This window comes from Pollicipes pollicipes, unplaced genomic scaffold (assembly GCF_011947565.3).
Source record: "Pollicipes pollicipes isolate AB1234 unplaced genomic scaffold, Ppol_2.1 Scaffold_2444;HRSCAF=2865_pilon_pilon_pilon, whole genome shotgun sequence".
Lineage (NCBI taxonomy): Eukaryota > Metazoa > Arthropoda > Thecostraca > Pollicipedomorpha > Pollicipedidae > Pollicipes > Pollicipes pollicipes.
Genome location: NW_023596107.1, coordinates 2595 through 17236, shown reverse-complemented (window position 1 = coordinate 17236; position 14642 = coordinate 2595). Strand labels below are relative to the sequence as shown.

Sequence of the window (14642 nt, the reverse complement as noted above, 5' to 3'; positions counted from 1 at the left end):
TGTGCACTCCGACGTGGACGCCAAGGCTGTGAGTGGTGCTTGTCTGGATGTGACACACTGGCAATGTCTGTATGTCGCCATGGACACGGCCGGTGGTGATTTGTGGGGACTTAAGTTTGTCACGGCATTGGTGCCATGCTTCTTGCTCCGAGACGGATACTGTGTTTGCCATGACGCAGAAGCCTCGTCGCTCGCGGCTCATCTTGGTGCTGTTATGGTTAGAACGCCGGCCTCTGCGCCGGGCGAGTGGCAGACGCTTGGGGTTTGGACGCCACATCTGAGGGGATCCAAACTCCTGCTGAAATGTCGCATTTCACGGACAAGGGGCGGTAGGAGAAGGGCGGAAGGGGAATGAACGATCGAGCGACGGTGCCAACGCTGCAGCGACAAAACTGACACACTTTGTCAGAGGAAATACTGGGCTTCTGTGCCGACCAAGGTATTGGTTAATGTAAGGAGCTGGTTATGCGGTGTCCAGCGCCTACCACGAATCCGGCCACTGCGAGGCTATCGTCATCATCGCGCTCCATCATACCGTATGCTAGGTATGCTAGGAACTGGCATGAGAACGGCCATTGTCGCCTTCTGTGAAACTGGTCTCGAATGCAGCAGACTGCAGCCTTGGCCTGTCATATTATGCTATGCCAACCACATGGAATGCAGGCTAGTTCATTTCGTTCAGTTTGCATGAAAAAGACATTGAGTTTTACGCAGTGTTTTGTCTCACGAAAGCCGTAAATCAGTGCAAGTTGATCGATTTGGTCCAATGAAATAGCCAAGTTTGGCTAGGTCTGAAAGAAGCCTGTTTCAAGTACCTAGAGTTTGTGAAATTAGTGCACGGACATCATATCGACGAATTATCTACCTACTAAACCCCCGTGCAATTCAGGCTTTCCGACAGTCAATGTCTGCCACACTGATCAGACACATTGTGTTGGTTTCCAAAGGCGTCTGATTACAGGAGCCCATGCTCTGGTATCATCTACATGGTGGTAGTCGTGATCATGAGCTTTGTTTTGAAATGGTCGAGCATTCCATAATGTATCATGACCTCGCATGACATAGTCGCTTAACCAGCTTATCGTGGTGTATTTAAGATAAGTTTTTGCAAGATCAGAACTCGTTACTCGGATGCTGGGAAGCCAGTAGCCTAATGTCTTTCCTGAAATGTACAAAATCATCGTTGTTTTAGAATACTGGAGCATGGCACCATTATCAGGAATAAGAATAAACATGGTCATGCCACGTACAGGGTGGGTGTCGATAGCGTAGACACGTCCGGGAAACCAGAGGTACAACGATCGATTCCCGGCGTTACCCGCCTTTCCTGCCAGCGTGAGAGGCAGGCGACGCTGTAAAGACTCAGCAGCTGAGCGCGTTGTAGAGCTCCAATGATGACGACGACGACCACGTACAGGACAGCGAACGTCCCAAACTTCAGCTTACAAGTGTGTATTTTAGCCGCACTGCTCGCTGTCCCGCCACGCTAGCCCAGTTCTCCAGCAATCTGAAGCATCGATCTCGCCACCCCTGCAGACCAAAACAGCCGAACTGCGGCGCGCCCGCCGGCGGTGCGGTGCCCTGACCTCTGGCGCGCGCCGCCCGGCAGATGCACGTGAAGCTGGCGGACGAGGCGGTGTGCATCGGCCCGGCGCCGGCGCGCCAGTCCTACCTCTGCATGGACAAGGTGCTGGAGGCGGTGCAGCAGACGGGCGCGCAGGCCGTCCACCCCGGCTACGGCTTCCTCTCGGAGAACGCCGACTTCGTCCGGCTGCTGGTGAGGCGCCGCGCCGCTGGCTTCGCTACGACCGGCGGCAGCAGCGATAGTATGTGCAGCTATTGACAGTGGGATGTCGCGGGCATGGATCTTGTGTAACCGCTGACACTTTGGGGCGCAGGCCGTGATTGACGTCATCAGATGGTGGTGCTGATGGCCATGCGCTGCTTTTGCAATTTGTCAGGAATTGACTAAAGGGATTATCCTGCCTTTGGAGCACGTTAAAAAAAACTCTTGAAACACCAGGGCTAGTTACGTCTAATAATGACGCTGGTTAGGGTCACAGCAGCGCTGTTAATACATGATGCAGATATCGGTTTTAATCATTCTCGAGACAAAATTACACTCGGCACTTTATAACAGCACTACGCTTCTTCCCGGCGGTGGCGACCACTTTCGTCATGACAGCTACCATGTGCGCCTCTACTGGTCCTAATAAAACAGCGTTTGTTTTGCTTTGTTGGATTTTTTTGTCTAAAAAGAGCGTTTCAAGCTTTCATAACATTTATTACACAATTTTTTGGACACATTAGTGTGTTGCAAAGATTACAGAACACACGCGTTGGAAAAAAACAAGACAGATTAAGTGTTTTACGTTCAAAGTGGTGAGCAGAGTCGAGTAAGATTTCTCCGCAGGTTTGGTTACTTCATGTTGAAATTCTGAGCTGTTCAGAAGAGTTTAGAGGAAGCTGATGTTACTGACAAAATCGTACGTGTCTGATTTAACAATAAGTGAAAAGTGCAGAAAGGTGGGGCGCTCCCTTTCAGTAGTTGGAGTAGTTTGGTAGGGGTTTTCTTAAGGCACATTCCCATTACTCAGGACACAGCATGCACCCTTTGTCGCATGGGATGCACTTAATCTGGTCGTGGTACATGTTGTTTTTTGTGACATAACTTATACTTCTCTGTTTTGTCGGTTGGTATGTTCCGATATGTACGAAACGCATGATTTTCTCCGCTTGGATATCAGTGCACGCCATGTGCAGCAATTGCATTTTTGGTGGCCACTTCGATTTTATGTCCTGTTTTGTTGGCGATTGCACGTCGGCCGTGTCTCATGGGACCCCCTCGTCAACAGGAAGAGAACAACGTCGCGTTCATTGGTCCTAACGCGAACGCCATCACCGGAATGGGCGACAAGATCCAGTCCAAGAAGCTGGCCATCGAGGCGGAGGTCAACACCATCCCCGGTGGGTGTCAGTTCGTGTCAAAACTACTTGGTGTGCAATGCCTGGCCAGTTGACATGCCTCGTCTCGCTCTCCGTTCGCCAGTGTGGTCTAACTGTGCTCCGATAGTGAACGCTACCGTGGAACGTCTGGTATGGCCCTGCTTCGTTGTCCGTCGGAGGAGCGAGGCGGCGTATTTCGCGGCCTGGTGAGCGACTCGTGACCCGCGCGGCTCGCGCCCTTCCGCAGGGTTCGAGGGCGAGATCCAGGACGTGGATCACTGCATCGCCGTGTCGCGGAAGATCGGCTACCCGGTCATGATCAAGGCGTCGGCCGGCGGCGGCGGGAAGGGCATGCGCGTGGCCAGGAACGACGAGCAGGCCAGGTCAGTGGCGATGCGGGCCGACACAAGTGGCCAGGTGTATGGGAGTTGGTGTTCAGATCCAGAGGTGTCGTAGGCTCTTGCTGCTGGAAACATTCACCGATTCCAGTGTCCAAGAGGGCATACTGCCTAGATGGCATCGGCGACGACTTGTATCGATACCAAGCTAGTGTGGTAAAACTATTTTCTGACGTCGTGAGGGGCGAGTTTCTAGCACGTGGGGCTATGTGCGTGGCTATGGGCTTAGATGCCTCGCCCAGCAGAGCTGATCGGGTCTACGCTGAGCCTGCCATCTAAGATGGTGGCAGGATCATTTGCCTTTCAACACCTAGCTCGATAGACGACGTTGCCTCTCATGTTTCGGTCGCACGGAACTACGAATGATTTTATGCGCCGTACATGCCGGTGCTCGGGTGGCCTGGTGCAGGCTGGCACTCTCTGGCGAGTTGTCGGCGGACCCGTCCGTGTCAGTCGGGCCAAGCTCCGCACCCGCTTAGGGACTGGTACCCCCACCCACTCGACATTGGGTCAGCGGCCAGAAGCGGTCACGTCCCGATGCTGCCGCCCCCCGTCCCAACTCAAGCCTGGCTGCAGGACTGCGCGAACGCCAACCGCCGCCGCTGACCCGCGCACGCTCCAGTGGCTGCTGGTGTAGTCCCACGCTCTTGTGTGTGTTCCCTTACATGGCGTCCGTTTGTCGTGCCTGGAGTCCTCACTTCGAGTGTCGCGACACATTGTGTTACTCGTGGGGTGGACATGTGACAACCCGTTAGCTATGTTCGCGGCGCTGTCGGAGAAGGGATTCGTGGATGGGCCATTGGCTACTTTTGTTTCTTGGGTGTTGCGTTTGTCGCACTGGGAAATGTGTGGTAGGTAGGTGTAACTTACGAATTATTGCGGAACTTTGGCCATAGATTCAGCTCGGTATCTGTGTTTGTGTCCTTCGGTCTTCCCAGCGAACCACGCCCTGCACGTCAGGGAGGAGTCCTGTGATGCGACCCTGGCCTCCGTGTCAGGGAGAGGTGCTGCAATGTGACCATGTTATCTATCTCGGGGAGGACTGCCGTGATGTTACCCCATCCTCCGTGTCAGGGAGGGGTTCTGTGATGTTTCCCTATCCAGACTGTGCCAGAGAGCGGTTTCGTGATACAATCGCCATGCCCTCCCCGTCAACGAGGACCCAGTGACACAACTTCCGTGTCAGGGAGGGATTCTATGATGTGCTCCTGCCCTCGCCAGGGATGGGTTTCTCCTGACAGGACCCTGTCGTCGGTTTCAGGGAGGGCTTCCGGCTGTCGCAGCAGGAGGCCGCGTCCAGCTTTGGAGATGACAGAATTCTGGTGGAGAAGTTTGTTGACAGTCCCCGGCACATTGAGATACAGGTGAGACTCTAGGAACACAGCTTGAAGAATTCCGTCCGCTTGGGGCTCACACCCTTGGTAATGACGGAGCATATGCTGTTACGGCTTCGCGGTCATGCTTTGTGTGCATGTTCTTTTTCCAAATGTGCCTGAATGCTGCTAGATAATCAAACATTTGATGTGTGTTAACCCACACTCAATTGCATCTGGATCAAAATGTGTTTTGTTCCATCTTGCTCAGTGGTTTTGGCGTCTTTTCTCGGACTGTGTTTCTTGCGTTGCTCCTCGTTTCGGAACTCATCTTTTCTTCCAACTATTTGTTTTGCCAGGTCCTGGCTGATCAGTTTAACAACGCGATCTACTTGAATGAGAGGGAATGCTCAATCCAGAGACGGAACCAGAAGGTCATTGAGGAAGCACCCAGGTCAGTGTGTGCAGACTGAGGCATGGCTGTGTGAAGCATATACATCCCAAGCATATCATACAGAGGGATGATTGTGCCTATGGTGTCAATGGGAATTCATTGGTCAGTAGTGTACAACTGCTGGAACTGTCAAATGTGTCATCAAATTCAAGTGATAATAATCGATTTGTCTCCCTGATGGGTCTTTTTCTGTCCGTGCTGCCCCATTGGCCACGCTCATCTCTACCACTCCCCCCATCTCTATGCTCCCTCCATCTGGCAGGTATCCATTCTCTCCATGGTTCTTCCCTCTGAGGTTCTTCTTCTCTACGCTCCTGCGCGGCCTCCTGTGATGATTTCCCTTCTCTCGGCACTCCTTCTCCCGGTATCCTGCCCCACTAGGACTTGTGTCATATAGCAGATATTTATCTCATTTAAGCCATCTCTCTCACAGCTTCTGTCCAGTTTATGTACCCCTCCCTTTTTTTCCTGACACCGCTCCTGCCCCTAACACTGCCCCGCCCCGCCCCTGACACCGCCCTGGTCCCTGTCACCGCTCCTTCCCCTGACGCTGCGCCCATCCCGCCCCGCCCCTGACACCGCCCTGGTCCCTGACACCTCTCCGGCCCCTGACACTGCCCGGCCGCTGCAGCGTGTTCCTGGACGCGCAGACGCGGCGCGCCATGGGCGAGCAGGCGGTGGCGCTGGCTCGCCGCATTGGTTACAGCTCGGCCGGCACCGTCGAGTTCCTGGTGGACGCACAGCGCAACTTCTACTTTCTGGAAATGAACACGCGCCTGCAGGTGGAGCACCCCATCACCGAGTGTATCACAGGCGTGGATCTCGTGCATCAGATGATCCGCGTCGCCAGCGGTGAGCGGCCGCCGCCGTCCCCCTGCTCCCTCCCCCCCCTCCCATGTCTCCCACCTCTCTTGTCTCTCCTGCGTCCCCTGACTTCGCCTCCCCGCGTACCCTGACTTTCAGCTTCCCATGCCTCCCGCCCCCCCCCCCCCCCACGTCCCCCGCCTCCCTTGTCTCTCCTGCGTCCCCCGCCTCCCTCGCCTCCCCCGCGTCCCCCGCGTCCCCTGTCTCCCCCGCCTCCCCCGTGTCCCCTACCTCCCCCGCCCCCCGCCTCCTTCGTCTGCCATGCCTCCCCGCGTCCCTCGCGTCCCCTGCGTCCCTTGCGTCCCTTGCGTCCCTTGCGTCCCCTGCGTCCCCCGCGTCCCTCGCCTCCCTCGCGTCCCCCCCCCCCCACTGGGTTCCGTTCCGGAACGGCTTGTAGGGAGTTTGGTCAGCTAAAAAGGCCACGTACATTCTTCGAAGATACCCTGAAGTGACTTGAACACCACGCGAACATATTCGTGCGATTGGGATGTTGGATCGAGTGCTTCTGCGCTTTGAGGCCCTGTCGCCCTCATATGTCGGGTGTTGCTGTCAGGACACAAGCTGAAGCTGAAACAAGAGGACATCCCCATCCGTGGCTGGGCTATTGAGTCTCGTGTGTATGCCGAAGACCCGTTCAAGAACTTTGGCCTGCCATCTGTCGGCAGACTGAGCAGATACATGGAACCCAACCACCTACCCGGTGTAAGGAGCTGGTGCAGTGCTTCTGCTGTCTGTACTGCGAGTATCGGCTTGTGTCATTCCGGCATCCATTGTGCTTTCCTTTGGAATTTTGGTGTGCTGGCACGTTTCTTTTGTTGCTTAGTGCATCAGATTTGAAATCTGTATTGCATATGGCAAGAATCCATGGCGACGCCAGTATTGTGTCGGCTGTTTTCGTTCTGTTCATATCTGCAATGTGTAACATATCGTTCTGTTCATATATGAATTACACGACGTATTGATCACTTGATAGCTGCTGCAAATGCCGTCGCTCTAATATCAGAACTGCTACAACTGCGGTTGATACAGTAACTGATGTCCAACAGCTGCAGTCCCTACAGAAACATAACACCATCGTGTTTGACAACAATTACGAAATGAAACCGTAAGGCAGTGGTGATGGTTTTCAAACCCGCGACCTGTCGTCGGTATACCAGACTGGTTCTCTGCCCGCGAGCTACGGTGTCTGGTTGTATTTTAACGCAGCGAAGGACCCATTTCCGTCTGTCGCCCTTGGTCTGACCAGCCTTGGTTCGAAACTGGCATTCCCCTCCGTCCCCCGACCGGTGGGTCGGGATCTGGCCTGCCCTGGTGTGCAGCGGGTGCCCTGCTCGCCGTGACTGGTAACGCGACCTGACCTGACCTGACCTGACCTGACCCGACCCGCGGCGGGCACTCCACCCTTGCTCGTCGACCTCTGAGGGGCGCCTGACCTGGCCGGCATTAGGCGGCCCGGCCCCGCACCTCGCCCGCGCCCTCTGACCTGACGGCTGACCTGGCCGGCACTAGGCAGCCCCACCCCGCGCCCCCGTCCGCGCTATCTGGCCTGACGGCTGACCTGGCCGTCGTTAGGCGGCCCCACCCCGCACCTCCTCCACGCCCTCTGACCTGACGGCTGACCTGGCCGGCGTTAGGCGGCCCCACCCCGCACCCTCTCCGCGCCCTCTGACCTGACGGCTGACCTGGCCGGCATTAGGCGGCCCCGCCCCGCGCCCCCGCCCGTGCCCTCTGACCTGACGGCTGACCTGGCCGGCGTTAGGCGGCCCCACCCCGCACTCTCTCCGCGCCCTCTAACCTGACGGCTGACCTGGCCGGCATTAGGCGGCCCCGCCCCGCGCCCCCGCCCGTGCCCTCTGACCTGACGGCTGACCTGGCCGGCGTTAGGCGGCCCCACCCCGCACCCTCTCCGCGCCCTCTGACCTGACGTCTGACCTGGCCGGCATTAGGCGGCCCCGCCCCGCGCCCCCGCCCGCGCTCTCTGACCTGACAACTGACCTGGCCGGTCTCAGGTACGCTGCGACTCGGGCGTGGAGGAGGGCTCCGACATCAGCATCTACTACGACCCGATGATCTGCAAGTTGGTGGCGTACGGTCAAGACCGGTCGCAAGCGGTGGCGCGCAGCCTGGACGCGCTCGACTCGTACGTTATCCGCGGCGTGACGCACAACGTGCCGCTGCTGCGCGACATCCTGGCCGAGCCGCGCTTCGTGGCCGGCGACATCACCACCAACTACCTGCCCGAGGTGCGGCCCGCCGGGTTCGAATCCCGCCGCGGGAGACTTTCGACCGGTGTGGGTTTTTAACCAAGGGTGAGGACTTAAATGTCTATCTATGTGCCGATGGAGAATCCAACAATGTGAAGTGGTCTGTGCGTTGGGACTACTCAATGCGAGATAAGGCTGGTAAGTGCACTTGTGTGTTAATGGACAAGCTGTTCCTATATGAGCGTGGTTTGGCACCTGAGGCTATCAAGATCAGTTCATATTCAGCTTCCGCCTATGAAACTTAATTCTATGCCCCAAATTCGCGTTGGTGGGTTCGGGCCGCACACGTTATTCACGTTGCCTTTGCACACAATTTGTTAACTGCCGACTCATTGGCTCCATATTTTTGTCCACAGCCATTCCCTGTCCGCCCCTGCCCCACACCGTGCCGTGTCGCCCCCCCCCCCCCCTCCCCTACCATGAGCCAGACGCTCGCCCCACGCCGTGCCGTGCCGCGCCCCCCCCCCCCTCCCTCCCCTACCGTGAGCCAGACACTCACTTCACCACCACCTGACCTCGGCGCCCGGCCGCAGGTGTACCCGGATGGCTTCCGCGGCCACCAGCTGACGGGTGAGGGGCTGGCGCGGCTGGCGGCCGTTGCCGCCGTCGTGCACGTGAAGCACCAGCGGCGCTCGGTGGCCGTCACCGGACACCATGCGCTCCAGCCGACGCCCACCGCCTGGGATCTGGTACGTGGCGGCCGGCGACCGGGGCCTGGTCACGCCGTGTGTTGCGCTCGGGCGGGCCCGTCGCGCTGGGTTTACCGCTGCTTGCCGCTGGGAGACTGGCGCCGCTGCTGCTGCCCCTGCCCGGGGTCCCAGCGGAGCGCCCCTGCGGCCCTGCCGGGACTGTCCGGCGGGGTTCACGGTCGGGGGTCGTGGGGCCGGGTGAACGCAGGAGGGGGAAGGGGGGGGGGGGGGGGTGGGCTGCAGTGTTATCCCACTGTTTGCCTCACGCCCTAATCGTGCAGCAGTCCGGTAGATCCCGGAACGGTCTGTAGAGGCCGAACGTATCCTGACCATACGAAACCCAGTTAGATGTAGCGGGCGGCCGCCACAGGACTCGCGGATGGGCATGCTCCGGGTGGTGCAGTCTGACAGCCCTGTTCGCATTTCAAATCACTCACGTCGTCACCTATTCCGCCACGGAATCAGCCGCGGCTTGACGGAGGGTGGCTGTTCCAGCTGTCGCAGCATCTGAAGAGTGTACATGCATGTCACCCTGGACTACATCTCGCCCGGGTCAGCTCGCTGCGTGCTGAAGCCCGTGTGTTTCGCCCTGTATTGCGTACTAATGCAGAGTGTCGCTGAAGTGAGATGATAAGGCCGAAATCGCCTGCCGCCGTGGTTTCAGTTCCCTGTTTTCTTTCATCATGAGGAAACGTTTCCTCTCCAGATGTCGTCTCCCCCTCTGCTTTCTCCCAAGGTGTCCTTTTTCCCTTCATTTCCTCTCAAGATGTCCCCTCCCCTCTGCTTTCTCCCAAGGTGTCCTCTTTCCCCTTCATTTCCTCTCAAGATGTCCTCTCCCCTCTGCTCTTTCTCAAGGTGTCCTCTTTCCCTCCATTTCCTCCCAAGATGACCTCTCCCCCTCTGCTTTCTCCCAAGGTGTCCTCTTTCCCTCTGTTTCCTCCCAAGATGACCTCTCCCCCTCTACTTTCTCTCAAGGTGCCCTCTTTCCCTCCATTTCCTCCCAAGATGACTTCCCCCCCTCTGCTTTCTCCCAAGGTGTCCTCTTTCCCTCCCTTTCCTCCCAAGATGACCTCTCCCCTCTGCTTTCTCCCAAGGTGTCATCTTTCCCTCGATGTCTTCCCAAGACGTCCTTTCCCCTTCAGGGGATGTCCTGTTTCTCTGTTTTGTCTACTCCCGCCATGTGGTGCCACGTCCCCAGCTGCTCGCCCCCCACCAGGCACCGTCCCCCGTCCGCCGGCCGGTGCTGCGTGCTCAGTTCGACCTCCACCCGCCAGGTGGTACCACGTCCCCAGCTGCTCGCCCCCCCCCCCCCCCCCACCAGACATCGTCCCCCGTCCGCCGGCCGGTGCCGCGTGCTCAGTTCGACCTCCACCCGCCAGGTGGTGCTGTGCGGCGCAGCCGGGGACGTGCCCTGCGCGGTGCGTCAGACCGGCGCTGGATTTGAGGTTACGTGCGGCGAGCACCAGCTGACAATGGCCGATGACTTCACGCTGGCCGAGCCCGTCATGAACCTCACCATCAACGGACAGCGCGAGATGGTGCAGCTGGTGCGGCGCGGCCTCAAGGGCGACGCCAGGCTCAGGTGCGCGGCGCCGCTGGGCCGGGGCAGGCGCGCGGCTCACGTCAGCCGCCTGCCGGCTTCCGGTCGCGCGCGCGCTGCTGCGCTCGACAAGGCGGTTGTGCTGCATGCTTCATGTGGGGTCAACTATCCATTGGCGCGGTCGATTTTCGGTTGTTTTTGGAGGGAAGGGGTCCACCGTCTCATCTTCCGAAAGTGTGGTTTTCGGGCTGTCCATGGTTTGAATTCTGATGAAACGGAACCAGTGAGTGAAGCTACCAGACGTTTCATCGTTGATCTGTCGAAAGCCAATCCCGTCTCGGATGCTGGGCGTCCTCGCTGCCCATGACGCCGGGGCCGTGTGCTGTCTCAGGTTCCGAGGAACGGCGTTTGACGTGCAGGTGTACTCGGACGCTGCCTACGAGTACTTCAAAATGATGCCGAAGAAAGAGGAGGTGAGACTCCGGTCCGTCGCTCTGGCACCGAAGCCTTGTTGTAGTTCTCGTGATAACACCGGGGCAGCCTTTTTGCTACATCTTTTACCTTGCTCCGTGTCGCCATTCATGTGCGCTCAGCCCTTCAGCAAAGCTCGCATGTAAGCGGATGGGCTTGCCGACGAGCTGGTCACTTGCCGCTGGAGGCCTTTCTGCGTGATGCGCCATGAGATGGGCTGTCTATGAGTGACACCCAGAATAATGGCCACCCCGGGAATGCCTCCTGTGACGTCACACCGCCATGCCGTGACATCATACCGCCGGTCTTGTCGGCTCGCAGGCGGACGTGGGCAAACAGGTGACGTCACCGATGCCGGGCCTGGTGAAGTCGGTGGCGGTGAGCGTCGGCGACATGGTCTCGGAGGGCCAGGAGGTATGCGTCATCGAGGCGATGAAGATGCAGAACTCCCTGGTGGCCGCGGCCACCGGCAAAGTGCGCGCCATCCACGTCAAGGAGGGCGACACCGTCGAAGACGAACAAATCTTGGTGGAGCTGGAGTAGGAGCGATGACAGCCGGCAGATGCGCGCGGACTCGCGGCTGCACGGTGGTGACATCTGCCGGCGCGATGGGAAGCTGTTGACGCTGCGGGGCGAGCGTCGATTTTTGTATTGGACGGTGCTTAATGGTAGCGGTGGCGTGGCAGTTCTTCGTGATCGTTACCGCGTGTCGATTGTCACTTCTCTTGTTCGTCGGGTCTGCATTAGGCTGTGAGGTAATGATTAATTAGTTTTCAATTAAGTTGCAGTGAAGACAATTTGGTTCTTGTCGCATTTAACTCATCGCTTCCCCCATACAGTATGGCAAGGACAATTGATAACGGGTCTACCTGACCCTTGCCATCATCTTAGAGGACCATGTTGTGTAGAACAGTATGCGTATGAATATTGAAGACACCTGCCTTTTGTTACGTAGATTGTATTGGGATTTGGAGTGAGCCAGTGGAAGTTGCAGTGTGCTATGCGACGTGGGACGTGCAATATGATGTAGCGACGAGATCATCTCGGAGAGTTTACCTATGTGTGCAGCAGAGAGATGGATTGCAACCAAAATGACACCGCGTGCGTCGAATTCACCCTCCTCCAGACGGACTGCAGCGACCGGGGTACTTTATGTCCGTTATCAGTTCGCAATCACAGACACAAGCTCATATCTCGGCAGCATGGCGCCAAGACATCACCAGAACGCGATTCGACCCCTCTATCTGCCCGCACTTTTTCCCCACACCTCATGGGTACTAACGTCGGTGCGAGCGGAGATGGGACACCTGCCAGCCGATGTCGACTCTGAGCGGTGGCCGCGCGCGGAGCAACCCGCACCGGCGGGGAGCGGAGCGCTGCCGTCTCGCGCGGCGCCGTGGCGCCCCAAATCACACCACACGAACGTCACCAGAGGCGGCGGCGTGCCTGGCAGGGGATGGCTTTGGCCGCGATCAGTCGCGTTATGGTGCTGCTCGGCACGGTGGCACGTCTGATGTGTGGGCAACAGAATGAGTCAGCACAAACGCGTACTTTGGACCGCGGGTGCAGTCTACCCCTGCCCCAGATTTGACGGCAAGAGTTCAGTCTCTTGAGGTCAAAGATGTCGATCCAGCACAGGACTGCGCATTGGCCAGCGAGGAATGGTAGGGGCTCCACCCTGCCCCCCCCCCCCTCTCTCCGTCCTTGGGGTTGGCCGGCACAGCGCCTGTGATGTTTCGTGCATTAGCGGGTTAGTGACCCCATGATGCCAGTTGGCTGCCGGCAGCCCAAGTATAGTCATCATCCGGCGCTTGCTTACGCGGAGTTCGCCGCGGGTTGTCTCGTGTTCTTATATGATCAATCAGTCCCAAGGGCTGAGCTTTGAACTCGGGCCCTCACGTGGGATTGCAGTCACATCCAATGGACCAGGGATACAGCCAGAACTCATCATCGGTCAGGACGCATTGCGCCGCTTTCTTACTTCTGTCAGAAGCCATCTATGATGAAAAACCTTGAGCCTTATGTGGCTCACTGTGAGCCTAAAGGGAAGGGAGAGGGGCACAACTCCCCCGGCTGCACCCCTGCAATCGACCAACGCGCCCTTACGATGCAGAGACAATGCGGCGACTGTGTCATACTCCACCGCAGAACGCATGCGGAGTCATGGCTGGTCGAGGGCTGATCGCGCAGGTCAGATGATATATATTTTGCCCATCGGCGATGCATTAGCTCAACGTCTCCACGAGAGTTACCGGGGGATGCCTTGTGAAAGGCCTACGGTGCGGAACCACGTCTTGTCGATAAGCAAAATATCGCGGGACTCGCGCCATTACAAGCCAAAGCCGTCGACACTTTTGCGGACAGGGGCTTGCCCTTTCTCACGATGCATGCTATAATAAACCTGCGTTGGCCCACATTACTGGACGTTTGGAGCGCAATGGAATTACCACAGGCTCAAAAATTGTTGACATCAGGGTATCAGCCGTGCCTCCAAATTACATCCGCTCCGTCACAGACGAAGGGTGGAGCTGGCGGGCCCTTTACAGTCTTGTTGCAGGATTTTATTTGACGCCTATGGCGTTGCAAGGAAAAACATCTCTCGGACAACATTCCTAACCATTTGGTCTCGTCGTGGAGTCAATTCTCCTGAACCCCCCCCCCCCCAGACATCGGCTCTAATTCTGTCATGTCGACGTGAAATGTAATAGAAGATTACCTAGGACCAGTTAGGACACCAACTCAGAAATAGCATGATTCTGAAAGCACGCCATTCGTTCCCCTCCATATCAATATCGACCTCCATAAGAAACGAGTGAACCGAGTCTTGCAGAGGTCTAAGGTCTTGGATGCGTCAGGCTATCACATAAATTACTTCGTGTTCGGTAAATTCCTTTAGATCTGGGAGCAATAGTGGGGCCCACCCAATCTGGGGCAGCTGATACATGTTTGGGGAAAGCCTCAAAGGGCACGGACTTGGGGGGAAGGGGTCGCGCGTTGGGTGTTGTGTAGGGCGCCATAATATTTGTTGTTGCCTTCCTTCCCTGTGTTACTATCCGCATCCGGTTATTGAACTTAAAAGTGAAAGTCTGACCTACGAGACCAAAGAAGATATCACCCCCGGCTAGAAATTAAGAGTAGGGCCAGGTTGTTAGAATAGACGCGGTACGTACCAGCGTTTTAACATCTGTTCCTGCCTATAAAATTTGATCATATCACAAGTCGTTGTCTGCATAGTCGTACAATTAGCCATTTGCTTTTTGTAAATCACTTTGTTTTTTCTTGTGAGTCTTTAGTTTCCTGCATCCTTACTGCCATATTGACCCTGCATTTACCTGCATCTGTCCTGAAAAGAGATGTTGACTTGACACCCCCATTGTGTGCAACTACCTGAACTTGCATCTGCAGGCTCAGACCAAGTCAAAGGTTGCCAAAGTTTTACTTATTTCTGTGAAAAATGTCTTAAATATTTGTTATGCCATAGATGTGTACATTTTTCATTATTTTTTAACTGAAAATACCTTTGCAATGCCATAATTCCTCTAAACCTTGGATTATGATATAATGCCATGAAACTTGCTGCAGTGTCACTACTGTATGTAATGCCACTACTGTCATGCAATGTTGCTGTTGCTATGCTGGATGTGTTTGGCATGACATTTGTTTCCTAGGTGTGGTGTCAGACCAATTTACTGTTATGTGCAAA

At 56.6% G+C, this 14642-nt stretch overlaps 1 protein-coding gene across 1 annotated transcript; it reads left to right on the top strand.

Moving 5' to 3' along the window:
- LOC119097097 (propionyl-CoA carboxylase alpha chain, mitochondrial) lies at positions 1-11982 on the top strand (the record flags this gene model as incomplete). Its single annotated transcript, XM_037220146.1, is given in 13 exon segments — positions 1-28; positions 1610-1777; positions 2856-2967; positions 3194-3329; positions 4606-4708; positions 5017-5111; positions 5743-5963; positions 6529-6677; positions 7985-8218; positions 8773-8928; positions 10308-10510; positions 10860-10941; positions 11261-11982. Coding segments are annotated over 13 exon segments (1909 nt in total), but the record flags the coding sequence as incomplete, so codon positions are not given.
- Positions 11983-14642: the final 2660 nt, after the last annotated feature.